A 27,051-nucleotide genomic window follows, 5' to 3' on the forward strand; every position below is an offset into this window, starting at 1 on the left:
ACACAAACATACAACGGCATTCCAAGACTTTTGACTGAATTTTCTCATTGCGTGCTCCTGAAAGAGTGAACGATCCTGAGCTCCCGGACTGTTCAGGTGTCTCATTTTTCGGGTTTCAGTACTTGCTTCCGAATTCTGGGGTTGGGCGGAGAAACGGGATATCCCTAGCTTTTTTATTAGAACAAAAGAAAAAGTGATTATTTAGTCGCTTATTGGTTGGTATGTTTATATCAAAACGATAGGCGAGTATTTTATTGCTGGTTTGAACCCAGGAGTATCAGTAGGTCGTATAGAGTGATCGTCTGGGTGAGAGTAGTTATGAAAAGAACTGTTGCTGGTGACTGACGTTTCGGCAACTTTACTCTTACACTTGACTCTGAAGATTGCAATTTTAGTTTTTAGCTTTTTTATTCCGTTTTTAATCTTGTAATGCGCATTTGAACATTTTATATATGAAATTTGCGCACTATAAATGTTATTATTATTATTATTATTATTATTATTATTATTATTATTATTATTATTATTATTATTATTATTATTATTATTATTATTATTATCCGCTCAGGTTGTCGAAACGTCAGTCACCAACAACAGTTCTTTTCAGAACTACTCTCACCCGGACGATTCTGTATTACTCAAACTATACGACTGTAATACATTTCGTTACAATAGAAGTTTCTTATTGTATATTTCATGAATGTGAATAACACCGGTTGGATACTAACTATGCCAGTCATCTGCATCTCAAGAGTTGGGTAAGAATTAAATGCGCAAAGAGAGACGGTTATTCACTCAGATGTAATTTCAAACACTGTGTCGCGTAACATTAGTTTAATCACGTCACTGTTTAACACAAGTTTTATACAAAGGACCAAAATTATATTATATGTACGGAAACAATCGAAATTATTTAATACTGAACAACGGTCTGTATATGAAATAAAATTGAGTTAAATCTTCTTAACTACGTTTAGTTATCCTACAAAATTATTACCAAACTACTAAATGTAACGTTTTAGAATAATTGACGACACTTTCTCGCGTCACAACTCGCAAACCTCTTTTCCCGCATGAAATATCGCCAAATGAAATAAGAGCTCAATCTAATATGTTTTTCCTGAACAACAACGTTTCAGTAACTGGTAATATAACTCCCACATTGGACTGATTCAGCCAGACCTCAGACTCTTACTTTTCGTTCGTCACGCACTACTCCGAGACGAACGTTGGGTGGAGTGCGGGACTAGTCAAAAGAATGTCTGCGTGAAAGGCTTAAACAACATAGAGCTTTAGTAGATCGAAGAATGAGAATGACTTTTCAATCCTAGTGCTTATGCTTTCAATATGGTCTGTAAAAAGAAGGACTAAGGGCTCTGGAAAGGTAACTGGATTCAAATTCGTAAGTCGTTTTCGTTCTCGTACTCCAATCCGAAGGTCACCAATATTATCGTTCACCGCCTACCGAACGTTCTGTGTACAGTGCAAGCACTGTGAACGTATTTCCTGTATTAGTTTTAAATCTCGTGCATTGTGGATCAGTAGTCTTGCAGGATTACCACGTGAATATGGGTCATGCGATTTTGAGTTCTGCACTATATAAATACTGCACTTTAAATTATTGCTTTAAATTAGGATGTGCAAGTCAAAATCACTCGACCCATATTCACATTTATACCATGCCATAGAAAATACAGCCAATCAGAATACAGGAAAGCCGTTGTATATTCGACGGTATTCAACCCAACCTTCCCATAGTTTGCTGCGACTGTATTCTCGACGAAATTTAGTAAGCGTATTTTCTATGGCATGGTATAAAATAGTTACACAACACTTTCTCGTGGTATACTATGGAATATCCCACTTGTCACTTGTATTTTCTCGGTATACACACGAGCCGTTAGGCGAGTGTGTATGCCAAGAAAATACAAGTGACTCGTGGGATATTCCATAGTATACCACTCGAAAGCGTTGCATAACTAGTATATATACACCAGAACCACACTGTATGCAAATAATAAACATGCCCCGCATCCGCAATGCACAAAATTTATAACTAATACTCTTAACAGTAACTATGTTCACATTTACTGCGCTGTGTACAAAACCTTCCAAAACATTATCTGTAACTTTTAAAACTATTTACAGAACATACATTAACACATCATAGAGTAAAAACAGCTTTGAAATGTTCTCTTCAAATGAAATGCTACTGCCCACTGGGAACCGGATGTGATTTATTCCCAGTGGGCCTAGGGTGAACTAATACGAGGTATAGCCAACAAGATCAGAAGATAATCTCTGAGAAGCTGCTAAATTAAAGGAAGAAACAGCAATAAAAAATGTGAAGAGGGTATAAGTAACCGATCTTTCGTGTGCGCCTGTCTAACAACATCTACAATGAGAGTCTAATCCTTCTGAATATAGCTCCTCAATTAGTTTGGAAGACAATAAATAATCTGAGATTCTAGTAAATTTGAAATAACCTTTGTTGCCGAAATATTTACTGATCTCGGTTTGAGGGGAAGCCTACCGGGATATCTGCACGCGTAATGAAAAATTTCGCCTGAAAATGTAGCAAAAAGCCGTTTATCATATCAGTGCTAATGGCAGTTGTAAAATAAATCGCAGGTATCTTTCAAGTAAAAAATGCGAAGAGTAAAACATAACTCAAACAGGAAAAATATAAGAGACTTGTGACTTAAGCTACGTTCTGATCCTGAACGAATAAAGAAAAACCAAAATATTGCTGTTACTTTTGTCCACTAAAAAATTTCTACACTTTTCAGACCTTGACAGGAGCGAATAACGATATATAGTGGACCTTGCCGACACCAAAAACAATAAAATGCAAGTACAACCTTTATAGCTTTAGAACAACGTTCAGGCAAGCATTGCTCCCCTCATATGATCATCGTAATGTTGGATGATACATGCCTTACTGCTAAATTCCTCCTGACAAATCCAACAGACGAGGCTTTCAACTTGGCTTGAATTTTCTTCGGTCAACGAAGACAACAAACGGGACTTTTTTCCACAGTGGGTTGCTGTTTGTTCCTGAAGGTGTCTTCCTTGTTCAAGGCACTTACCATACTGCTTCCGTTTTAAAAACTTTTCTCCCGCGTGTCGCTTTTCGTGCCTCTTGCAGAGTGACGATTTGCTAAAGCACTTGCTACAATGCTTGCATGAATACGGTTTCAGTCCTGTATGAGTACGCTCATGTTCCTTGCAGTTTGATGAACGGCTAAAGCCCTTGTTACAATGCTTGCAGGTATACGGCTTATCTCCTGTATGCGTTCTTTCATGTCTCTTACTGGCTGATAAATCGCTAAAACACTTATTGCAATGTTTGCACGTATATGGCTTTACTCCTGTATGTGCTCGTTCATGTATCTTACAGGCTGATGACTGGCTAAAGCACTTATTGCAATGCTTGCATGCATACGGCTTAACTCCCCCGTGTATTCGTTCATGTTGCTTGCAAGTTGCTGACTGTCTAAAACACATTTTACAATGCTTGCATGCATACGGCTTCTCTCCTGTATGTGTTCGTTCATGTTGCTTGCAATTTGAAGAATTATTGAAGCACTTGTAACAGTGCTGACATGTATAAGGCTTCAGCCCTGTGTGTGTTCGTTCATGTCTCTTGCAACTTGATGATTCGCTAAAGCACATATTACAATGCTTGCATGTGTACGGCTTTTCTCCTGTATGTGTTCTTTCATGTTTCTTGCAACTTGATGAATCGCTAAAGCACATATTACAATGCTTGCATATGTACGGCTTTTCTCCTGTATGTGTTCGTTCATGTCTCTTGCAACTTGATGAATCGCTAAAGCACATATTACAATGCTTGCATGTGTACGGCTTTTCTCCTGTATGTGTTCGTTCATGTCTTTTGCAATCTGATGATTGATTAAAATGCTTATTACAATGCTTGCATGTATACGGCTTCACTCCTGTATGCGTCTGTTCCTGTTTCTTGCAACTTGATGAAACGGTAAAGTACATGATTTGTTACAATGCTTACATTCACACCGCTTCACTCCACTTTGTATCTCCTTCGTTGCTTACAGGCGCCTTACGGTTGACACCCAGACGAGGCAACTTGATGGTAGTTCAGTGAGGTTTGCTGTCAAGATATATGCTTCTGCGTATTCCTAAGGAAATGGTAACGAAATCTTGCTATCAGAGTTTGTTCCTAGTACCATTCATATCATTTTCATTTCTAGTATATAAACGCTAGTTTCAGGTACATCCCCCCCCCCCCACAATATCCGTGTAGCTGACAGAAATCTGACATCTGTTACTACAGCGACTTTACCCTACATCAAGGGCACTTCTGAGACTATTGCGCGGATCCTACAACCCTACAATATCCGTGTAGCTCACAGACCTATAACAACGTTACGACATTTACTGACCAACGTTAAAGACAGGGACGAACCTAACAACAGACAGGGAGCGATTTATAAGATCAAATGCTCCGACTGCCAGGCCTCCTACATCGGAGAGACCGGTAGAAACTTGACCACGAGACTGACTGAACACAAACGAGCGACGAGAAATGGTGATGTCAACAATCACATTTCTGAACACCACCGACTTACTAAACACAAAATCGACTGGGACTCTGCTGAATGCTTAACCTACAGTACTAACTATTTTCAACGACTGACTCTGGAAAGCTGGTACACAAACTTAGAACAGAAGCCTATCAACAGATGTCAACAACTACCGGCACCTTACAAACGACTTATTCACCACGTAAAGAGAAGCGACAAACGAACCGCCAACAGAACGACTTAATTTGACTAACAATAGACGGAACAGAACGACTTAATTAGACTAACAATAGACGGATCGAAACTGACCAATTACTGATGACAAACTTTACACGAGTCTTACAGCCAATAACATCACGGCTTAACTGACCAATCAGCTTCAACGGACCAAACTTATAACATCATCGACTGACAACAACTTTTCACTTGACTCTGAAGATGACTTCCGCTCAGGTTGTCGAAACGTCAGTCACCAACAACAGTTCTTCTCAGAACTACTCTCACCCGGACGATCACACTATACGAACTACTGATACTCCTGGGTTCAAACCATTTACTTTATTCTGAATTGTGAATATCTGGAAGAATGCGATAAGTGATTATAAGGGATTATTTACTTGTGTTTAGCGCGAGTCACACAATCAATTGTCAATTAGTGTGTTGTGTTAATTATTAGCGCTGCTTTAGTGTGTGAAAGTCTTGTACCAGTACAAATTTGCGTTCTTTATCGTTTTAAACTTCGTTACCTTCGTGCGTTTTGAACTGTTCAGGCAAGAGGGAGGACAATCGGTAATCTTTAGTAATTTCGTTTCGTTTTAAATTTGATTGTTCAATGTTCTCAGTTTCTCTTGCCTTTGTGTCCCTCCATCTGGAATAACTTGGATGAAGAACTAAAAAGTCTATCTCTTCATTCATTTAAGCAAACTACGAAAAAGCGTTATTTAAGTACTTATGGTTAATGCTGGCTTAGTATTTTAATGTTCTTTTCACTCGTATTAAATTAATATATACAAATTTTAGTTCAAACATTAACTGGTACTGTTTTTTTTTTTTTTTTTCTGTCTTTTCATTTTTTCCCATGTTCCCTTTTTTCCCTACTTTCCTAAATTAAATTATTATTTATACATACTTAGTTACATTGTACTTATTTATTTCTTTTTTCTGCATGGTACTTAATTACTTATTACTTGTCTTATTTTACTTTTGTCTTCTTTTATGTACAACCTTGTCAAAGCAATTAAATTTTTTAACTACTCAGCTCGTATAGTTTATTTCTATTCTGAGTAGTTTTTTTGCCTATTTTAGTTAATTTATGTTATGCTGTAATTTATTTTCTATTTAATTTGGCAAAACAAAATGGTTGTTGTTGTTGTTGTTGTTGTATTTTAATATGTTTTAGTTTGACTTTATCAAAAACTGGATCACTGTTATCGTAATAATTTATCTTTTCGCTACGGTTCAACTCGTACAGTTGATAAAGTGCAGGGTAAATTTGTAGCACCACCTGAAATCATGTATGTGCACATCATGTACATCGGCCGCGGGTTGTAATTTTTAAACAATGTAAGTGCTAGTGATTATTTATTCAACCCATTTATTCAATGAGCGACGCTTTTTATAGATCGCCTTGATATGGGCTAGTCACGTTTCAAACTTGTTATATAATGTTTGTCACATTTTTTCTATAAGATCGCAAGTGTTGATGCAATACCTATTGAGTGTCGCTTTCATCACCCACAGCGAAAAGCAATTCCTTGACAAATTAAAATATTCCCTTGAGAAATTAAAACAGTAACTCGTAAACTATTGTTTCACGACTCGTACGAACCGTACAACTCGTACGAACCGTACCAACCGTATGATTCGTAGCACTGTTAGGACCCACTAAGTCTCACTAATCATATGCACTTCACCAACTGTACGACTCGTAAACTATTGTTTTACGACTCGTACGATTCGTAGCACTGTTAGGACCCACTAAGTCTCACTAATCATATGTACTTCACCAACTGTACGACTCGTAAACTATTGTTTCACGACTTGTACGAACCGAACGACTCATACGATTCGTAGAACTGTTAGGACCAACTATGTCTCACTAATCATACTAAGTGTCACTAATCATATGCACTTCACCAACTGTACGACTCGTAAACTATTGTTTCACGACTCCTACGATTCGTAGCACTGTTAGGACCCACCAAGTCTTACTAATCATATGCACTTCACCAACTGTACGACTCGTAAACTATTGTTTCACGACTCGTATGAACCGTACGACTCGTTCGATTCGTAGCACTGTTAGGACCCACTAAGTCTCACTAATCATCAGGGTCAGCGGGATGATGGCGAGGTGAACGGACGTGCCCCGAGCTCTCTCCTCAAATTGTTTATCAATGTGCTTTTAAAAACGTGATATTGCTTTTTTCCTGCGCTTATGACCTTAAAGAGGCGAATGAGTATCAAAACCAGGTCTAAATCAAAAAAAGGGAGCAAAATGTCAGTAACTGACTCGTCTGATAAACTCGACTCTGTCCTGACCAAGATGGACGCCAAGATGGATGACTTATTAGAGGCGAAAGTCGAACAAGAAAGAAAGCTTAACTCTATACTGCAGAAATTAGAGAATCTTGAAACAAGCCAGAAGCAGACTGCCGAAGACGTCAAGGATTTGAAGCAAGGCTATGGCCTTCTGGAGGAACAAGTTACTGAAGTCAAAACCGATATGGAAGAGAAAGCGTCCCGCGTGGAGTTAGCCAACCTCGAGAAGAGAATTGATGACCTTGAAAACCGATCTAAAAGGAACAATGTAGTAATATGGGGTCTAAAAGAAGAAACAGAAAAGGGATACGATTCCCTAGAACTCTTCTTAGCACATCATCTCTTCGAAAACCATATGGAAATCAAAGACATCGAAGTAATGAGGGCGCATCGTACAAACATAAAAGAACGTGCTACGACTGCAAAGGCAACACCGAGACCAATTCATGTTTACCTTCTAAGGTACACGGATCAAGTGAAGATCTTAAAAGCTGCTTCCAACGCTCTTAAAGACAAAAAATTCCATGATTGCCAAATCTTTATTTCAGACGCCGTAACAAAGTCGGTGCGCAAAGATAGGGCCAAACTACGAAAAGATTATCTAAATGAAATCAAGCAAAGAGAAGAAGTGGAATTCGCCTTTATTCCATGGTCTGTCCCGGCGCAGATATTATACAAGAAGGTTTCTTCTACAAAGCTATCATCCTTTAAACTGCCAACTGATGAGTAGTCAAACAATTGCTTGAACTGAACTGATTTGTGCAGTGATGGACAATTTGGACGCTCTCTCAGTTGAAACAAACTTTTAAATATTTAATATGCATATCATGTAAACTGGCTTTATTTAAAGGAGATCTCGGCGAAAGTGTGTCTTGAACCGCAATGGTAAGTGCGCTTTCGTTATTGTGTGTAACCAATGTGTGTGTTATGTTATGTTTTGTGTTTGTGCTGTGTTTAATGTTTCTGTGTTTATAAAATTCCACATATCTTGCCGATTACAAACATATCAAGTGCTCAAACATGTTAATTATTGTAATAAGTTTTCGATAAGTCTCTCATGGGAAAAATTTCTGAAAATGGTATATAGATGACAAATGCTAAAACTAAGTCCGACAGCCTGAAATTGCTGTCTCTTAACGCGAGAGGCCTCAGGATTTTCAAAAACGCAGAGCTATTTTTATCTGGTGCAGAAAACAAAAAGCAGACTTAATATTTCTTCAAGAAACTCATTCAACAGAAGCCGGCGAGTGTAAATGGAAAAAAGAATGGGGCTCTGAAATTATTTTCTCCCACGGGAGCTCCAATGCCAGGGGTGTTGCTGTATTAATTAAGAGGGGTCTTGATATTGTCATCCAACAGGAGCTTCTAAATTCTAACGGCAGGTCGATTATACTAAAGGCATTAATCAAAGATAAAAGATACATATTGGCCAATATTTATGGTCCTAACAAAGATGCAGAGGCAGTTCGATTTTATCAAAATTTGTTGGCAGCATTACGGAAAATGGATGCTGATAGTGATGATAATATTGTTGTAGGTGGTGATTTTAATTTTCCTTTGAACCCGACTTTAGACAAAAAAGGTGGAATATTAATTCCACGCCAACATGTAATTAATTCGATAGAAAATGTTCAAAACGAATTCAGCCTTCATGATATTTGGCGCATCAAAAATCCAAACACCCGCAGTTTTACATGGAGCAGAAACCATCCTTTTATCTTCTGTAGACTCGACTACTGGCTGATTTCAGACAAGTTGAATGATTTGGTCAACCAGGTTGATACTCAGGCTTCAATTAAAACTGATCACTCATCAATAATATTAGAACTAGAAGATATCAAAGAAACCCCAAGGGGACCAGGTTTTTGGAAATTGAACACCTCCCTTTTGGCCAGGCCTGATTATGTTGAGATAATAAACGAAGAGCTGCCTAATTGGCTGAAAGATGCAGAAGATTTGTCAAATAAGCGAGCTAAATGGGACTGGCTTAAGTTTAAAATCAAGTCGAGTTCTATTGCTTACTCAAAAGTAATATCAAGAGATCGAAAAGGAAGAGAAGAAGAACTTAACTTAAAATATCAAGCCTTGCTTAAAATATTTCAGGAAAACCCTTGTGAAACAACAAGACAAGAAACTGAAAAGGTTAAAAGTGAATTGGAAGCACTATATGATGAAAAAGTAGAGGGAATTATCATACGATCCAGAGCAAGATGGCACAAGCATGGCGAGAAAAATAGCAAATATTTTTTAAATCTGGAAAAGCGGAATAATAAAAAAAAGCGGTGCTATTTCCACTGAAAGGCGGTTTTACGAGAAGCTTTACAGTAAACAAAACACTAACACAGAGGAGGTTGGACACCGATCACGTGCTAATTTTGACCAATGAGAATGGCCGTTTTACGTGACCTTGGCGAACCGTAAAAAATATTCTACAGCGACAGAACGTGGCAGTTATTTGCGTTTTTCTGATCTCTTTTGGATGCTAGTCATCTGAAAATCGTTTTGTGGCTTCATTTAATATTAATCCTTCCGACTGTGTAGTAATTTCAGAGGTTAGTTGATTTATCATTGCGTATTTTTGTCAAGATCTGAAGAGCCATCGAACGGTGTTGTTAGTTTCATACGTGTCATATGACACATTTTGAAGGAAAAGTTTCACCCGTTTTCCTCGGGTTTTATGCCGTAATCTTTACATTACGCAAAAGTAGGTTTGTTACCCTTTGTTTTTACACCGTCGCCCCCGTTCGCCCCCGCAACCGTTTTTGAGATATTTTGAGTTAAACTTTGCGATGTGTAATAGTTGATGTGACGAAAAAATATGGCGCGAGGTGTCAATAATTTCGCTGACTCCACGTTTGAAGTTTAACGTCAAAAATGTCTGCTTTGATGAGTTTTAAGTGTTGTTTGTTATTCTGACTAACGTCCGATTTATTTGGCGCAGATCTAGTAATGAGCAATCGCTCAAAACGGGGCAAAAAGACCTGTTTGGAAGCGGCAAGAACATTGCGTGACAAGCAAAGCGTTGCGACTTTCCGGTGTTATGCAATCAATTCATGTAATCTAATATGTTGACTGTGTATTTTGAACAAACGAGTGCTACAATGGGAAAACGTGTCGGTGGTTGATTTATATCATTCGTTTTATTTTCGCCGATTACTTTGAGGTCCTTTGACAGTTCGAAATCGGAAACATTAAGATCCATCCTGACACTCAAACACAACAACCGCGACTTGAATCCGTCCAGTTTGTGGAGAAGCGGCAAAATAAACAATCGTCTTTCCGCTGCTTTCCGACGGAAAATCAACAACTGAAATACGCGCAAAGCCCATTGAGCCCAAGAAACGGCAAACTCGGTAGTAGTAAAGATAAATAGATTTGAAACGTTGCTGCAGTGTAAAAATATGCTTCAAAGAGATCAGCTTGTGACTCTTGTTGGTCGAAAGCAACGATTTTGTACGACAGTGTGATGTTCACTCTTTTGCGTCTAGGTTCAAATGAAGCCGAAGTGACGGTCTACCCATAACTCTTCGCGGGCTGGTGTCCAACCTCCTCTGACACTAACATAAATAGTGATGAAGCGAATTCCTTTCTTAACAATCCAGACTTGTTAAGACTCCCTAAGGAATTAAGTGAAAGCTGCGAGGGAGAAATATCTCTTCAGGAATGTGAAAATATTTTAAACACATTTCAAGCTGGAAAAACGCCTGGCAATGACGGAATCCCAGTGGAATTTTATAGAGCATTCTGGCCTTTATTAGGTAAATTTATGGTGGACTCTTTCAATGAGGCTTATGACAAAAAAGAAATGTCTCACTCACAAAAACAGGCTATTATCACACTTATCGAAAAGAAGGGAAAGGACAGAAATTCTTTGGAAAATTGGAGACCAATATCTTTGATTACCGTTGATGCAAAAATTGCTTCTAAAGTAATTGCAGCTAGAGTCATTAAAGTCCTCCCGGAAATAATTCATTGTAATCAGATGGGATATGTAAAAGGCAGGTTTATTGGTGAAGCAGCTAGATCTATTATAGATGTTATGGATTATACAAAGAAGGAAAATGTACTAGGCATATTGCTCTTCACTGATTTTGAAAAAGCTTTTGACAGCATCGATTGGGAATTTATGTTAAAATGTTTAGACGTGTTTGGTTTTGGACCTAGTATAAAAGGCTGGATAGAAACATTCTACAAAAATATAACCAGCTGCGTCATAAACAATGGAATGTGCACATCTCACTTTGAGATACAAAGAGGAGTCAGACAAGGAGACCCGTTGTCACCCTATCTTTTTATTATTGTTGCTGAAGTTCTAGCAACTGCTATTCGAAGTAAACCAAATATTCAAGGTATTAAAATAGGGAAAGAGGAATTCAAAATTGTACAATATGCTGACGATCTTGCCGCGTTTGTCCCTGATGTTGATAGTGCACAACATATCTTTGTTTTGCTAGATCAAGTTGAAAAGTGCTCTGGTTTGAAGGTCAACTACACAAAAACTGAAGCTATGTGGATAGGCTCCTGTCGAAATAATACAGTGGCGCCCCTTGGATTAAAATGGGTCAACACTGTTAAAGCACTTGGAATAGTTTTCACATATAATGAAACCGAACAGTTGCAGAAAATTTTTTTACGATAAACTAAAAGGTATTTGGTTGCAGACACGGCTGTGGCGCTGCAGGGGCCTCTCGCTGCTTGGCAAAATTACAATTATTAAATCTTTTTTGCTTTCGAAAATGACTTATGTGTTCTCAGTTTTGCCAACTCTTGGTTTTGATGACAGTACAGTGTCAAAGGTTTTTCTTAATTTGTTGTCTGTTTCATCGAAAACTTTTGTAAGAAGCTTTCAGTTTAAACTTCTAAATGATATTGTTTTTACTAATAAGCGACTAGCTAAAATAGGTTATGTTTCACATGATACCTGTGCGTTTTGCAAAGTTAACCCAAAAACTGTATATCATTTATTTTACGATTGCTCTCTGACTCGTTTCTTTTGGGAAAACTTTGAAAACTTCTGGTTTGTACTCTCTGCCCAACGTGAGAAACTCACGTTACAAGATGTATACATTGGTAAATTAGAAAAATGCGAGTTGTTAAACTATCTTATAACTCTTGCAAAACTGCATATATGGCTTAGTCGAAAACAATCTAAAATTCCAAAGTGTGAAGTATTTATACAACTAGTTGACCAAAAATACAGAACCGAGAAATATATTGCTGTAAAAAATAATACACAGAAACAATTTCAGGCTAGGTGGCCATTATATAGGTGCTACTTATATACAATTAATAGTTTACAAAATTAATAGCTTACAAAAATTAATATACTTATATACTATATAATAGCTTATGAGAGTCTTTGTAAACACTTAATAATGTATTTTAATGTATTTTCAGAATGGCAATAAATATGTGAAAAAAAAAAAAGTCTCACTAATCATATGCACTTCACCAACTGTACGACTCGTAAACTATTGTTTCACGACTCGTACGAACCGTACACGATTCGTAGCACTTTTAGGACCCAACATGTCCCACTAATCATATGCACTTCACCAACTGTACGACTCGTACGAACCGTACGATTCGTAGCACTGTTAGGACCCACTAAGTAGTACTAATCATATGCACTTCACCAAATGTACGACTCGAAAACTATTGTTTCACAACTCGTACGAACCGTACCAACCGTACGATTGGAGTGATGATTTTTACGATCCGTATCAGGTCGTGTATATTGGACAACCCTGATGGAATGTCCTTTAGAGACTCTCCTTTTATTTAGTTTTTATTTTTTCGGAAATATTGGGGAGTAAAGTCCCCCTTACCCCACTAGGCTCTGCCATCCTTTAACTTATTGTACCTATGGAACCATGGATTTTGCAACCATAGTTGCAGGTAAAATCCTAAATGCTTGATATGATAACATACATGTAGTATGGGGTTTCTTTAAATGCCAAAATTATCAAGGACAGTTTGCAAAAATAGGTTATTATTAATAATCGGCAGACAAGAAGTTGCTTAGATCAGTTTTTGGGATCAACAATTTTAAGTTTATTAGATGTTGTTTATATTGATCAGCCTTAAGGAGCAACATAAACCTCAATTGAAATAGCTGAATCAATAAACCTTTCAGATGAGTGCATTAAGGTTTCGAGGATGGATTAGGAAAGGTTTCCTAATCCATCCTCGAGCATATGCAAATTACTCTCAAATACAAAGCCTAGAGCCTAGACTCATCCACAGTCATGTAGCATTTGATAAAGGAGAAGTAGCCATTGTATTAACATGGTTGCTGATCACTCTCTTATGGCTGGTGACCCCACATTTTGTTGATGGACAACTTTCTCTTATAAATCTCTACAGATTGTAAAAATATGAACTAAAAATCAATGTAGGAAGTTAAAAAAAAATCAGTTTTTCTGTCCATGGGCCATCAAATTCTGCGGATATTAGGCGAGTGCAAATGTGATCCCTTAATGATTAAATTTACTTCAAGGAACGTTATCAGTTGAATAAATTTGATTAGTAGATTCACATGAACAATATCTGACGGGAGAAATTACATTTCAAGGATGCAATATTTTTTTGGACAAACAAACACTGTAACCATATTCAGTAACAACGTACGATTTTTCAGATTTTTCAGGTGTTTTGGGTATCCTAACTCTGCAACGAATTCGGTAAGGCCCCATTTTCTTACACTTCTGACATAAGAAACCCATAATCTCACAGTGGTATCAAAAGGTTTCGAAACAAGTAAATGTTAGAAGAGCGCAAAGGTCCTACTTTTATTTGGTGTGACGTAAAACTGTCTTCCTGTATTTCAGTGAGACGTAAATCCATCTCCTTGTATTTTAAAACTGAGGTAGATATAAAGAAAGCATTCTATCAGACTCTCTTACCTTTATAAAACAGCGACAACGTGTTCGACCATGTAACACTGTCCTGACTCACTGCCGACGACTGGCGACTGACCGGTGGTTATTTCAAGCTAAGCCCTGTATTCGTATAAAGTGAGACTCGTATAGGTAATCCTACATTCTACAGCTTAGCCAGATGTGAAAATGGCATTGAAATAAACTCTCTTACCTTTATAAAACAGCGAAAATGTCTTCGACAATAAATCACATGTACGCCGCCATTACAGTGATTACACTAGAGCCATTCTCCGCAGTCCGGTAACCACAGTAACGCTGGCTAGGAACAGTGGAACGTCGGAGCGCGGGAACGCCGGAACAACCAAAGAGTCAGGCACCCGGTGCAGTGGATCATTTCGGTGGATATCTTTTCGGAAGGCCTGTTATCCCCTCAGATTTTATTTAGTGAAATGTCAGCTCGAACGTTTGTTACATGGGAAATACAATTATTGTTGTTTTTGAAGAGGTAAACTGAAATGTTGTTTTGTTTATGGAAAAACGCTAGCTGCGATTTTCGTAAAGGTAACAGCAGCTTACAAATTCGGGAAACAATTTTTTTTTCCATAAAAAATAACTGCCACTTTAATACTTAGCTAGAAAATCCGAAAATCCGACAATGTAGACCCCGTCCACAATGGCCCGGGTTAATCTGAAAAAGGAGAAATTTGAAAACGCCGCGTAAAATGTTTTCCGTCCACATAAATTATCTCGGGTGCGTAAATTTAAAAATCGTACCCACTATGAAGAGCGTTTTTTAAAAAGCTCCGTTTTCGGTGACCAAAAACGCCGTTTTAGTGTGGACGGTTGGCCTATCCGGAGGAAAAAGATGCGTTTTCAAATTTACCCAGGTCAGTGTGGACGGGGCCTGAAATGTTGTTTTGTCAATGCAAAAACGCCAGCTACGATATTCGGAAAGGTAACAACAGCTCGCAAATTCGGGAGACGATATTTTGTTCAATAACAGTTTTTGCCACTTTAATATTCAGCTAGAAAATCTGAAACCACTTAACACAAACATATAACGGCATTCCAAGACTTTTGACTGAATCTTCTCGTTGGGTGCTCCTGAAGGAGTGAACAATTAGCTCTTTCAAGGATTTCCGGACTGTTCAGGTGTCTCATTTTTCGGATTTCAGTACTTGCTTCCGAATTCTGGGGTTGGGCGGAGATACGGGATATCTCTAGCTTTTTGATGCAAGTCAGACTCGCGTCGATTTTGAAAATCACTGCAGAGAGGACTGTGTGTGCAAGGTTTCATTGCTTGTTTTTCGTTAAGTGTTTAATTAGAAGAAAAGAAAAAGTGACTATTTAGACGCTTATTCGAGTATTTCATTCCTGGTTTGAACCCAGGAGTATCAGAAGGTCGTATAGAATGATCGTTCGGGTGAGAGTAGTTCTGAAAAGAACTGTTGTTGGTGACTGACGTTTCGACAGCTTTATTCTGACACTTGACTCTGAAGATAACGTCGGCTCAGGTTGCCGAAACGTCAGTCACCAACAACAGTTCTTTTCAGAACTATTCTCACCCGGACGATCTCACTATACGACCATAATACACTTTTATTATACACGTTTAATAAAAATAGAAATACACTGCAGTGACAAACATGACAAGACAACGCATGCCGGAAAAAACTTTGATTTTAAGAACATAACGTTTCGTTTGCTACAACATACATCTTTAAAAGTGACCGTTAGCAAGATTACAATAAGATTCAAATGTGAAACAAAAGACTGGAACCTTATGTGAATAATATGACAGTGATGGTAATAAATAACACAGACTAAAAAATCTGCAGAAGAAAACAATATATATGTAATGGCTAGTAAATAAAGAGTTCCTTACTGCCAACGTTTTCACTAAGGCTGGCTTTAAATCACGAATCAATTGTGTCTTTTTTTGAAGGAGACATTTTGATAAAAAAAATTCCCTGCATTGTGAATGCAGCGCATTTTTACACTATTCAGTGGTCTTGAAGGATTACCCCGTGAATGGGCCATGCAATTATTGCTTTAAATTAGGATGTGCAAGTCAAAATCACTCTATTCACATACATATATGTACACCACGACCACACTGTATGGAAACAATAAACATTTCCCGCTTCCGTAATGCACAAAATTTGAAACTAATACTCTTTATGGTGGATTTCCACTGACGCGTAATTTTTTACGTGCGTAAAAAAATAGAGACAATGTATAAACGGCTTGCTTACACGTTTACGCAAGTCGTTCATACATTGTCTCTATTTTTTTTTCACGCACGTAAAAATTTACGCGTCAGTGGAAATCCACCATAACAGTAGAAATGTTCACATTGACTGCGCTGTACACAAAACCTTCCAAAATATTATTTGTATCTTTCAAAAATATTTACAGCACAATTTCACATCATACAGTAAAAAACAGCTTTGAAATATTATCTCCAAATTAAATGCTTCTCTCCACTGGGAACCAGGTGTGAATTATTCCCAGTGGGCCTTGGGTGAACTAATACGAAGTATAACCAACGAGATCAGAAGATACCTTATCACATGAAATTTTCGCGACACGTTAATTTCGCGATTTTGAGGGGCGCATATTTCGCGACACTAAAATTTCGCGATTTTGCGGAAATCTTGTATTTTGAATCACTTTAATTTCGCGTTTTTGCGTAAGACACAATATACATTTCCGTGGCAATATTATTTAACATGTCCTTGAATTTTATAAAACGACTTCATCAAAGGAACGATAACGTCAAAATTAACAAAAACGCAAGGGCGGGTCTAAATCTCGGCAATAGCAACAACAAAGTTCCCACTATGTCTACAAGTAGGTCATGCTTGTACGTGCATGAGTTATTGTTCTTGAGTCAATTGACGACAACATCCATTTACATTGAAGATTCTTTCCTTCAGTGGTACTAACCTTATCCTTTCTTGATTATTGACATAATACATAGTTAATAATATGACTCACTTAATTTTCGCGTCATGTTATGTTCGCGACACTTATTGTTTGCGTCACTTTAATTTCGCGATTTTTTTGGAATCGCGAAATTCGCGAAATTAACGTGTCGCGAAAATTTCATGTAATAAGGTAATCTCTGAGAAGCCGCTAAATTAAAGGTAAAAAACAGCAATAAATAATGCGAAGAGGGTAATTAACCGATCTTTTGTGTGCGCCAGTCTAAGGGAAACCCTCGAGTCAGGTGGCCCATACTGCCGGAGCTTATCTCGGTTTCGGTTTTAGCATTAAGCGGCTAGCAATTTCTACTCTCGCCTAAATGGGATGCAAGTCGATCGCAGGTTACCCCCAGCATTATTTCGCTGGTACCCATTTATACACCTGGGTGTAGAGAGGCACTATGAGAGTAAAGTATCTTACCCAAGAACACAACATAGTGACCCCGGGCAGGGCTCAAACCCGGACCGCTCGATCCGTAGCCTGCGAGCAGGCTCACCTTAGGGCACACGCGAATATACCTTGGGCACGCGCGAGTCAGTGGCGAGCGTAGCGATAAGGGTCCCGTTGAACGCTCCAGTGTAGCTCTCGCGCGTACCCCAAGGTGATCCTGCTCGTGTAGCGCTCCAGTGTAGCTCTCGCGCGTGCCCCAAGGTGAGCCTGCTCGCAGGCTACCTGATCCGGAGTCCGGCGCGCTAACCATTAGGCCACTGTGCCTCCCACGTGTGCCAGTCTAACAACGCGTGAATTGAGAGTTTTGTCTGTGTCCATGGATAATGCTGTTGAATATGCACACCCTAATTAGTTGGACGGACAAGAAATAACTGACATTCTAGCAAATTTGGAAGAACCTTTGTTGAAGAAATATTGACTTATCTCTGTTTCAGGGAGAAGCCTACCGAGATATCTGAATGACAAAATGACGAAGAAAAATTTCGCCTGAAAATGTTTAATTCCATACCTTAAATTACAAAGCCGTTTATCATTTTTCAGTGCTAATTGTAGTTCTAAAATGAATAGCAGTTATCTTTTAAGGAAAAGGTGCGAAGAGGTAAAACATAACTCCACCTCTTTAAGAAAACATAGGAGGAAAACATAGGAGACTAAAATTCTACCAATTTTCTCTTGATTTTACGTTCTGATCCTGAAGGAAAAAGAAAAACCAAAATTTTACTGTTACTTTTTTGACACTTTGCAACCTTTATAGCTTTAGAACAACGTTCACGTAAGCATTGCTTCTCTTATATGGTCATCGTAATGTTGGATGATACATGCCTTACTGCTGAATTCCTCCTGACAAATCCAACAGGTGAGGCTTTCAACTTGGCTTGAATTTTCTTCAGTCAACGAAGACAGCATATGGGACTTTTTGCCACAGTGAGTTGCTGTTGGTTCCTGAAGGTGTCTTCCTTGTTTAAGGCGCTTACCATACTGCTTCTGTTTTAATGACTTTTCTTGCGCGTGTTGCTTTTCATGGGTTCTGCAGCTTGATGAATGGCTAAAGCACTTATTACAATACTTGCATATATAGGGCTTCAGTCTTGTATGTGTTCGTTCATGACTCTTGCAGTGATGTAAACGGCTAAAGCACTTTTTGCAATGCTTACATGTATACGGCTTCTCTCCTGTATGTGTTCGTTCATGTTGCTTACAATGTTGTGAACTTATAAAGCACTTATTACAATGCTTGCATGTAAAGGGCTTCTCTCCCGTGTGTGTTCGTTCATGTGCCTTGCACCCTGCTGATTGGCTAAAGCACTTGTTACAATACTTACATGAATATGGCTTCACTCCTGTATGTGTTCTTTCATGTTTCTTTAAATTAGATGAACCGCCAAAGCACTTATTACAACGCTTACATTGATATGGCTTTACTCCAGTATGTATTCGTTCATGTATCTTGCAATCTGATAATTGGGTAAAGGACTTCTTGCAATGCTTACATTTATACGGCTTTTCTCCTGTATGTATTCGTTCATGTTTCTTGCAATTTGTTGAATCGCTAAAGCACTTATTACAATGTTTGCATGCATACGGCTTCTCTCCTGAATGTACTCGTTCATGTATCTTGCAAGTTGATAAGTGGGTAAAGCACTTGTTACAATGCTTGCATTCATACGGCTTTACTCCTGTATGTGTTCGTTCATGCCTCTTACAGGCTGATGACTCGCTAAAGCACTTATTACAATGCTTGCATGCATACGGCTTTACTCCTGTATGTATTCGTTCATGTTTATTGCAAGTTGATAAATCGCTAAAGCACTTCTTACAATGCTTGCATGCATACGGCTTCTCTCCTGAGTGTATTCTTCCATGGATCTTGAAACTTGATAATTGGCCAAAGCACTTGTTACAGTGCTGACACACATATTCTTTTATTCCACTCTTTATTTCTTCAGTGTTCTTGCTAACTGCCATCTCCTGTGTTACTTCATGTCGTCGAGAAACATTTCCGTCACTAACAGGTGCGCTGTGTTTAACACCCTTACGAGGCATCTGGTATGTAGTTCAGTATTCTTTGCTGTCAAGAGAGACCCTTCCTCCTAAAACACTTGAGGAAAATATAATGTATTTTAATCATTTGAATATTAATGGACTTAACCAGATTGGTTATAATAAATCCTATGTAAGGAACTTAATGTGAATCTCATGTTATAGGTCCCACAAACAATGCTGTATCACAAAATCATTTAAAGCACATAATGGAAACTTAAACAATTCAATAATTGGAGAAAATTTTTACGGCCAAGTGCTCAACACTTTTTGCGACTTTTAGCTTTAAAACTTGTAGCTAGTGGATGACAGCAAAAACCGCATATAGGAACTGACATAGTGAAGAAATTATTCTACATGACACGAGCGTGGGGCAAAGAAAAAAATCTGAGTCCCCGACGGGAATCGAACCCATGGCCTTCCAGATACCGGTTGGGCGCTCTAACCAACTGAGCTACGTGAGACTCGCTGTGAGCTAGGCCATTTACTAGGTTGATAAGTGACACGCGTCCTGCATACTGCATACTACATACTGCTAGGATCATCTTTATTATTTACTACAAATTTGATGATTTCGACATTGCTGATCCTAGCAGTATGCACGACGCGTGTCACTTATCAACCTAGTAAATGGCCTAGCTCACAGCGAGTCTCACGTAGCTCAGTTGGTTAGAGCGCCCAACCGGTATCTGGGAGGCCATGGGTTCGATTCCCGTCGGGGACTCAGATTTTTTTCTTTGTCCCACGCTCGTGTCATGTAGATTAATTTCTTCACTATTTATCACCGAGCTTAAAATCTACCATCTTTATTATTTACTAGGAACTGACATAGTGATTAAGAAACTGTTCGGCTAAGATTTTCCAGTTTAACCCCCTTTACACAAGAAGGTCTTTCAGCTTAAAATTTGAAACAGGATTCTATCTTATAAAATTCCGTTAAAGGAGAAGTTCACTCCAGAATGGCCATTTATTTTCTTTACGCCAATAAAAAGTTTATACAAAGATACGATATCCACCAGAATTTCAGCCTCCAACGTGCGCTATAACCCTACGAAATCTTTCTTTGAAGTAGCCCAAAACTTGACAACTGAACGCCGCCATCTTGGAGCTGGAATTGTATGCGTGACGTCAAAGAGCTCAGCCTGAAGTTTGGCGGGGAAATTTAAATACTCGAAACTCCTTATTTCTTTGTATTGGCTTTTGTTTGTCAAAATGCCTGTTTGTGCAGCACCATTTTGCTCACACAGAGCTCCAAGAAATACAAAAAGAGGTGTTTATTTTCACCGTCTTCCGATATTTAAAAGAACAATTGCTCAATGTGGAAGACTGCTTCAAAGTAGATCAGAGATGCAGTCTCCTGCGTGGACATACCCACAAAAGATAGAAAAAGCCAGACGCAATATAAACCATTTTTAAGAAATCTCCTTCTGTAACTCCTTTCAAACGACATGCAAGCGAAAGGAGGCGAAAGAATAAGGAAAGAATGGAGGTTAGTCATTTTGCTTACCGTGTTTTCTCAAATCAAACACCTCCGGCGTTTATTTCAAACTTGGCGGGGTCCGGTGTTTATTAACGAAGTGCAATTTTCCACGATTTTTCTCGTCGTCCCGGCCGACAAACTGCTCTTGGGTCTCCGAGGATGATTTTTACCAAAGTAACAGTATTGCATACGGCACGTACATGTTGCAATCAAGATTTGTTACAAACCGAACTGCAGAACATAAAAACCAATGAGTCCATAAACGGCAATGTCGCCAACGTCCTCCGCAGTTATAAACGTTCACTGTTACAAACAACAGTGCGTCAGTCATGACAACACGAACGCGAACATTGCTGTTTCATTTTGTTTACAGCATCCATCCTAGTTATTTTACGACGGACTTTCCTTGAACATTATAAAAAAAATTACCAAAGAAGCAAACCGTACCAGTTTGTCGTAGCAGTGCTATTTAAGAGAATATATTTACTTGTTTGCTCGACCGCAAATAAACGCCGGGACCTCGATCAAACGTCCCCGGCGTTTATTTAAAAGTTAGGATTTTTGACCCGACGTTTACTAATACGAAGCCGGTGACCCGCGTTTAATCGAGCAAATACGACGACGGCAAATAATTACAGCATGAACAAAAATTGACTTAAATTGGCAACAACACTTCTCAGAAAAGAAATAACAAAACGGGCTAAGTTGTTAAAAATTTTTGATGCAATGACTGGGTTGTACATGTAAATAAATATAGAAGGAGAAAAAAATACAAACAAGTAATAAGTTAAGTTAAAATTTTGCTTGATCTAAAATGAAATAATTCAAACATTTCTAGCTCAGTCAGTCAACTACAAAAATGACATAAAGTTCACTTTGGGAGTTGCGATTTTATATTTGATCAAGAAGAGTTTCTCTGGTTGATTAAAAGTCCTCCCTGAAATCAACTAAAAAGTGAAATAACATAAACGCATAATTGGTTGGTATTGCGTCTGGCTCTTTCTTTTTTGTGTGTGGGTATTATTTTCACGTAGGAGACTGTATCTGCGATCTTCTTCAAAGTAGTCTCTCGTATAGCTTTCGGAACACACAAATATTTGTGTTCGCTTTGGCAGTAATTTTTCGTCGCTACCCATTCTTATTGAGTAATTTTTCTTTTAGATATTGAAAGACGGCGAAAAGATTTTTGTATCTCATTTGTATTTTGACAAACAAACGCCACTACAAAGAAACAAGGAGTTTCGACTATTAAAATTTTCCCGCTAAACTTCAGGCTGAGCTCTTTGACGTCACGCATACATTACCGGGCTCCAAAATGGCGGCGTTCATTTGTCGAGTTTGGGCTACTTCAAAGAAAGATTTCGTAGGGTTATAGCGCACGTTGGAGGCTGAAATTTTGGTGAATAACATATCTTTGTATAAACTTTTTATTGGCGTAAAGAAAATAAATGGCCATTCTGGAGTGAACTTCTCCTTTAACATGTAGGAATTTAGTGTTGTTTTCTTAATGTGTAATGGGTACAAAAGGCATAAAAGAAATTAAGATAATCTAGAATAGAATTACGGTTTGGTTAAACTGCAACTTATTTAGACATGTATGTAGTTATATGCATATACTACATTAAAAATCGACCACACCAATATTCTCCCAGCAACAAGCACGGTTTTTTCTTAAGAAAACAAGAATGCATTAACCCCATTCAGACCGGGATTTTTTGGACCTTCTGGGACCGGTGGCTCAACCCCCCTCCCTTCATGTAACTTTAAAACCGTTTATCCCATGGTCACGAAATTAACATAGAATGACGCAGACAGTATTGCTGGCTACTGTAGGAGTTTTGGTGTAATTATGACGTAATATTTGGTGTCATTATGATGCAATGTTTTTATCATAAATTGTATTTTCTATCGTAAACGGGCTTCTATTTCAATTCGGTTTGGTTAGACTGCAAGTTATTTAGACATGTAGTTATATGCATATCCTACATTAAAAATCGACTACACCAATATTCCTCCAGCAACAAGCGCAGTTTTTACCTAAGAAAATAAGAATGCCTTCACCCCATTCAGACCAGGCTTTTTTTGGGCCTTCTGCAGGGCTGCAAATAATTTTTTCACTTGAAAGGACATATGTCCTACTAAGACACCATGTTCAAGGCTGCTGCCTAACGGGCGCCCGGTCGCCAGGGGCGCCTAAGTTACGAGTGCGGGCGACTGAATTTTTGTTCAAAGAGCCCGCATGGGCGCCTAAACATTGATCTTCCACTCCCATCCTTTGACTTCAATTTCCTTGTAAACTTGTTTCATTGGCATAAAAAATCCCATTTTAAACAAAAAACTGCTTCATTTTAAACGGAAACGCTAAAATTGTTCGCATTTAGCGTATCAAGTACGTGTCTTTGCAAAATTTAGCAATTTCGAAAACCATTCGCTTTCAAGTGTTTAGGACTGGGCCTAACTTCCAAATATGGAATGTGTTATGTTCTGGATTACGTTTCATTTGCTTCGTTGACTTTTCGGAGAATTTTAGATTTTTGAAGTGAATCTGAAGAAATATTTACGGATACAAAAGTGAACTCAATCTGTTTACTACTGCAGTTATGGATCAGGTCTGAAATAATTTTAATCTGCAAACGCTTGATACAAAAACCTTTCCGACAGGCTTAAACTTACGTAAAACAACGTGCAAATATCGTGATGTGTACACAAACTTAGGTGGCGTGTCTTGTTTACATGTAATTCAGCTTAATCTATAAAGCATTGAACGCTTAACTTTAGAATGAACATGTGTATGCCTCTTTCTTTTCATGTGACATTTTATATCTGCTGCCACTTTTTTGTGGACTAAGGTTGTTATTTTCAACGAACTGTTTCATGTTTTCGCGTTTATAATGAGCATTCTCGGGCATTGATCCGTGACTAGCAAATTTTTGGGCTGGAAACCTCAGTGCTTTTTGCCTTCTCGGATGTTCAGTTTGAATAAAATGAATTGCTTTTGTTACTACATTAATTTTATGAACAACTTAATTGAGGAGTTAAGTAATTTGAAGTGTTTTCACAATTTAAATTTTTTGTTCTATTTTTGTCAACTGGTTATCATGTAACAAAGATAAGATCATAACTTAATTAAAGTGTTTACACAGGTGTTTTTGACTTCTTATTGCCTTTTTCTAAACCTAGGAAAAATTGACCTGCTTAATTATTGCTTCTTTTTTAACCTTGATTACTAAAATATTAATTGAACTGGAATATATTCCTGCTTCATGTTCATAGATTTTCTACGTGAAAAAACTAATGAAAGTACATGAAATGCACTCAGACTGCCACTGGCTTAACAAATGAATTAACCCTTCATGCTTTCAACTAAATGCATGTCAGTTTTCATTGTTGGTTTATTTCTCCCAGCCCAGCTAGTGATTTAAACCACAGAGGGGAGAGATAAATATATTGCTGATATTGATGACTTATCCAACTTCTTTCCTCTGGGTCTCTTAGGTTGCTGCAGAGTAAAAAACAGTTTTATGGGGAGGCTCTGCCCCAGGGTACCCTTACCCTTTTTATCTACCCTTTCTGCAACCTCATTCCCAGGATCTCATTAACGAGGTTGCCATTTTTGGTATGTAAAAGCGACCCTTACCCTTTTAGAAACCATATGCCCCCTCATGAAGATGACACCCCTTTTCCATACCAACAAAAGGAATACTACATCTTTTTACTTATTTTTCACTTGAATAATAATACATTAAAATACTTAAATGACTTGATCATTTGGTGGGTCTGCTCAAGCATTGTGAAGGGTTCTTTTAATACTTTAAAACCAGTTTTCCCTCCCCTTTTGTGTAGTCCAACTCATGATATCCCACCCTTTTATATACCTGGAGCCTGAAAAAGGTATCCTAATTTGGGTGGAGCCTCCCCATATACCGTATTTATTTGATTAAGCGCCCAACCTCGAAAAAGCGTGCACCCTATAGGTAGGAAAAGTCAATAAGTGCCCAGCCTCGAATAAACACCCACCCCCACCCTCCTAAAATGAGGGCATAAAAGGAATTTTGATTATTGTTGAAGTTGAGATTAAAATTGACTAAGTACTACAAAGAGACTATCCCGAAGACCGAAATTTTTTATTTTTTTACTGAAAGTTTTAATGAACATTTAAAATTCAGCTTTAGTACACCTTCACGTTTAATTATTAATAATAAATTTGTTTCTTGCAAAATAAACGTACTACTTGCAAAAAATGGTGAAAATTTAATAAGCGCCAAGCCTCGAATAAGCGCCCACCTCAAATAAGCGCCCACCCTCAAGATCCAAAAATTTAATAAGTGCCCAGGGCGCTTAATCGAATAAATACGTCTCGGCAACTTTAGCTGGGCTCCTAACATAATGGCTTGGGCTCCTAAATTTTGAAGTTAGGAGCCCGAAGGGCTCCTAAAAAACTTCCTTCGGCAGCAGCCTTGATCTTGGTCGAACAAAACAAAATTGTGGTCGGACAGACTTTTATTCATCATTGCTGTAAAATGATTTTTGATCAAAAAATTGTCCGGACATTATGTCTGACCACACTTGGGATTTGCTCGGACATGAGCAAATTTTGGTTGGCCAATGTCCGATGACCAACTGTTATTTGCAGCCCTGACCTTCTGGGACCAGTAGGCCCTCAGCCCCCCTCCCCTCCCCCCTATGTTACTTTAAAGCCCTTTAACCTATGGTCAAGAAATTAACATAGAATGACGCAGACAGTAATTCTGGATACTGTAGATGTTTCGGTGTCAATATGACGTATTATTTTTTTCTTTGTTCGTGAGGGGGCGGTATTCTAAGAATCCTGCGATCTGATTGGTTCCGGGAGCGGGCGGTATTCTCCAATCCGGCCCGCTCACAGTGCGCACTATCCGTTGCGAGATGAATCATTGAGTGTGTTTTCCGCGTGAAATCATTTTACAAGTTGTACCAATGAACACATGAAAGATTTGCTCTGCAAAACCGAAATAGCCACTCACCAGTCATTGTAAATGTGAAAGGACTAAATAGAAGTGGAATTAAAGGCCTCAAAGTTCTTCCAAAGGCGAGTATTCATGTCTTTTTATCGGCCACTTTTTTGCCAAAACAAAACACTAGTTGACATCATTCAAGAAAATGAGATTCTTCAATTAAAAACAGGCAAAATAATTCTCACAATATTGTGCCGTATGTCAAAACTACGCATTTCATTCAGTTTTACTTTCGCACTGTTTTAGTGTTAATCATTAAATTATTTAAGATGCATTGTCAAATCTCCACTGAATAAATTGTCACTTTTAGATAAATTATGACTCTTTTATTTTGAGGAGATGTGCTCAAACATTAAGCAATTATTGGATGAGGTTGAGCATGATATTGTGATATTGTGAATTATCAAAACCAAGGTCTGTGTTATTCGCCTTCGGCAGATGACACAGACACAAGGTTTTGATAATTCACGGTATCGTGTGATAACCGAATTAATTCAATAATTGTTTTATTATACGCTTTCAAACAATTTGCCATCACTTTTTCTAGATAGTGCTGGCGTAAAACTTCGTCAAAAACATTGGCCAAAGCTGGTTTATCTTATAACTCTTACTGCTTTTATGTATAAAACAAAACAATCTTGTTGATTTCTTCTCTCGTAATGTGTTGTACCAAACGGTGTTGCGGTGATGCTCATTTTTTTGTGCGGTGTTGCGGTGAATAATATTAAATCTTGCGGTGTTGCGGTGATCTCAAACCCTACAGTGTGCCATGTTTATGTTTTTAAACCTAAGGTGTTCGGTGAAACGCAATTATTAGCCGTGTTACGGTTTCCTGTCTAACACTTGCAGAACTTCATTTATATCTGTTATCTTCGTTATTCCGTCCTTATTTGTTAAATTTATAACAAAATACAGTCAGATATTGTCTATTTTATCTTTAACCCAATCCTAATACGGTTTTATTGATAAGTAACTTGATTATATTGCGGTGACGGTGTTTCATCAAATTTTCTTGCGGTGATGCGGTGTTTATGTATTATTTTTGCGGTGTTGCGGTGTTCAGGGTCCCCCCATGTCCCCCTCCAATAGCCCATTTTTTTTCATTTTCTTTT

The 27,051-nt window shown here is 38.2% G+C and overlaps 3 protein-coding genes and 1 pseudogene across 4 annotated transcripts in view; all 4 read right to left on the reverse strand.

Moving 5' to 3' along the window:
* Positions 1–27,051, reverse strand: part of LOC144655393 (uncharacterized) — a 200,824-nt gene that overhangs the window by 88,042 nt on the left and 85,731 nt on the right. The window lies entirely within an intron of this gene.
* Positions 1–27,051, reverse strand: part of LOC144655389 (uncharacterized) — a 170,230-nt pseudogene that overhangs the window by 11,506 nt on the left and 131,673 nt on the right. The window lies entirely within an intron of this gene.
* Positions 2,007–19,506, reverse strand: LOC144655392 (uncharacterized). Its single transcript, XM_078515640.1, has 2 exons — positions 17,868–19,506; positions 2,007–2,529 (listed from the first exon to the last, which is right to left on the reverse strand). The coding sequence occupies exon 1, from the start codon at positions 19,466–19,468 to the stop codon at positions 18,194–18,196; it is 1,275 nt and encodes a 424-aa protein (XP_078371766.1). The 5' UTR covers positions 19,469–19,506; the 3' UTR covers positions 2,007–2,529; positions 17,868–18,193.
* On the reverse strand, positions 2,522–14,248 carry LOC144655402 (uncharacterized). Its single transcript, XM_078515661.1, has 3 exons — positions 14,199–14,248; positions 14,012–14,107; positions 2,522–4,160 (listed from the first exon to the last, which is right to left on the reverse strand). Exon 3 carries the CDS (start codon positions 4,009–4,011, stop codon positions 2,884–2,886), a length of 1,128 nt encoding a protein of 375 aa, XP_078371787.1. The 5' UTR covers positions 4,012–4,160; positions 14,012–14,107; positions 14,199–14,248; the 3' UTR covers positions 2,522–2,883.

The sequence above is a fragment of the Oculina patagonica genome, chromosome 5 (genome assembly GCF_052425735.1).
Source record: "Oculina patagonica isolate OP01 chromosome 5, crgOcupat, whole genome shotgun sequence".
Taxonomy (NCBI): Eukaryota; Metazoa; Cnidaria; class Anthozoa; order Scleractinia; family Oculinidae; genus Oculina; species Oculina patagonica.

Excerpts from the sequence above, each read along its gene's own strand:
- LOC144655392 (XM_078515640.1), bottom strand. The coding sequence starts at position 19,468 with ATGCCTCGTAAGGGTGTTAAACACAGCGCACCTGTTAGTGACGGAAAT.
- LOC144655402 (XM_078515661.1), bottom strand. The coding sequence starts at position 4,011 with ATGTACTTTACCGTTTCATCAAGTTGCAAGAAACAGGAACAGACGCAT.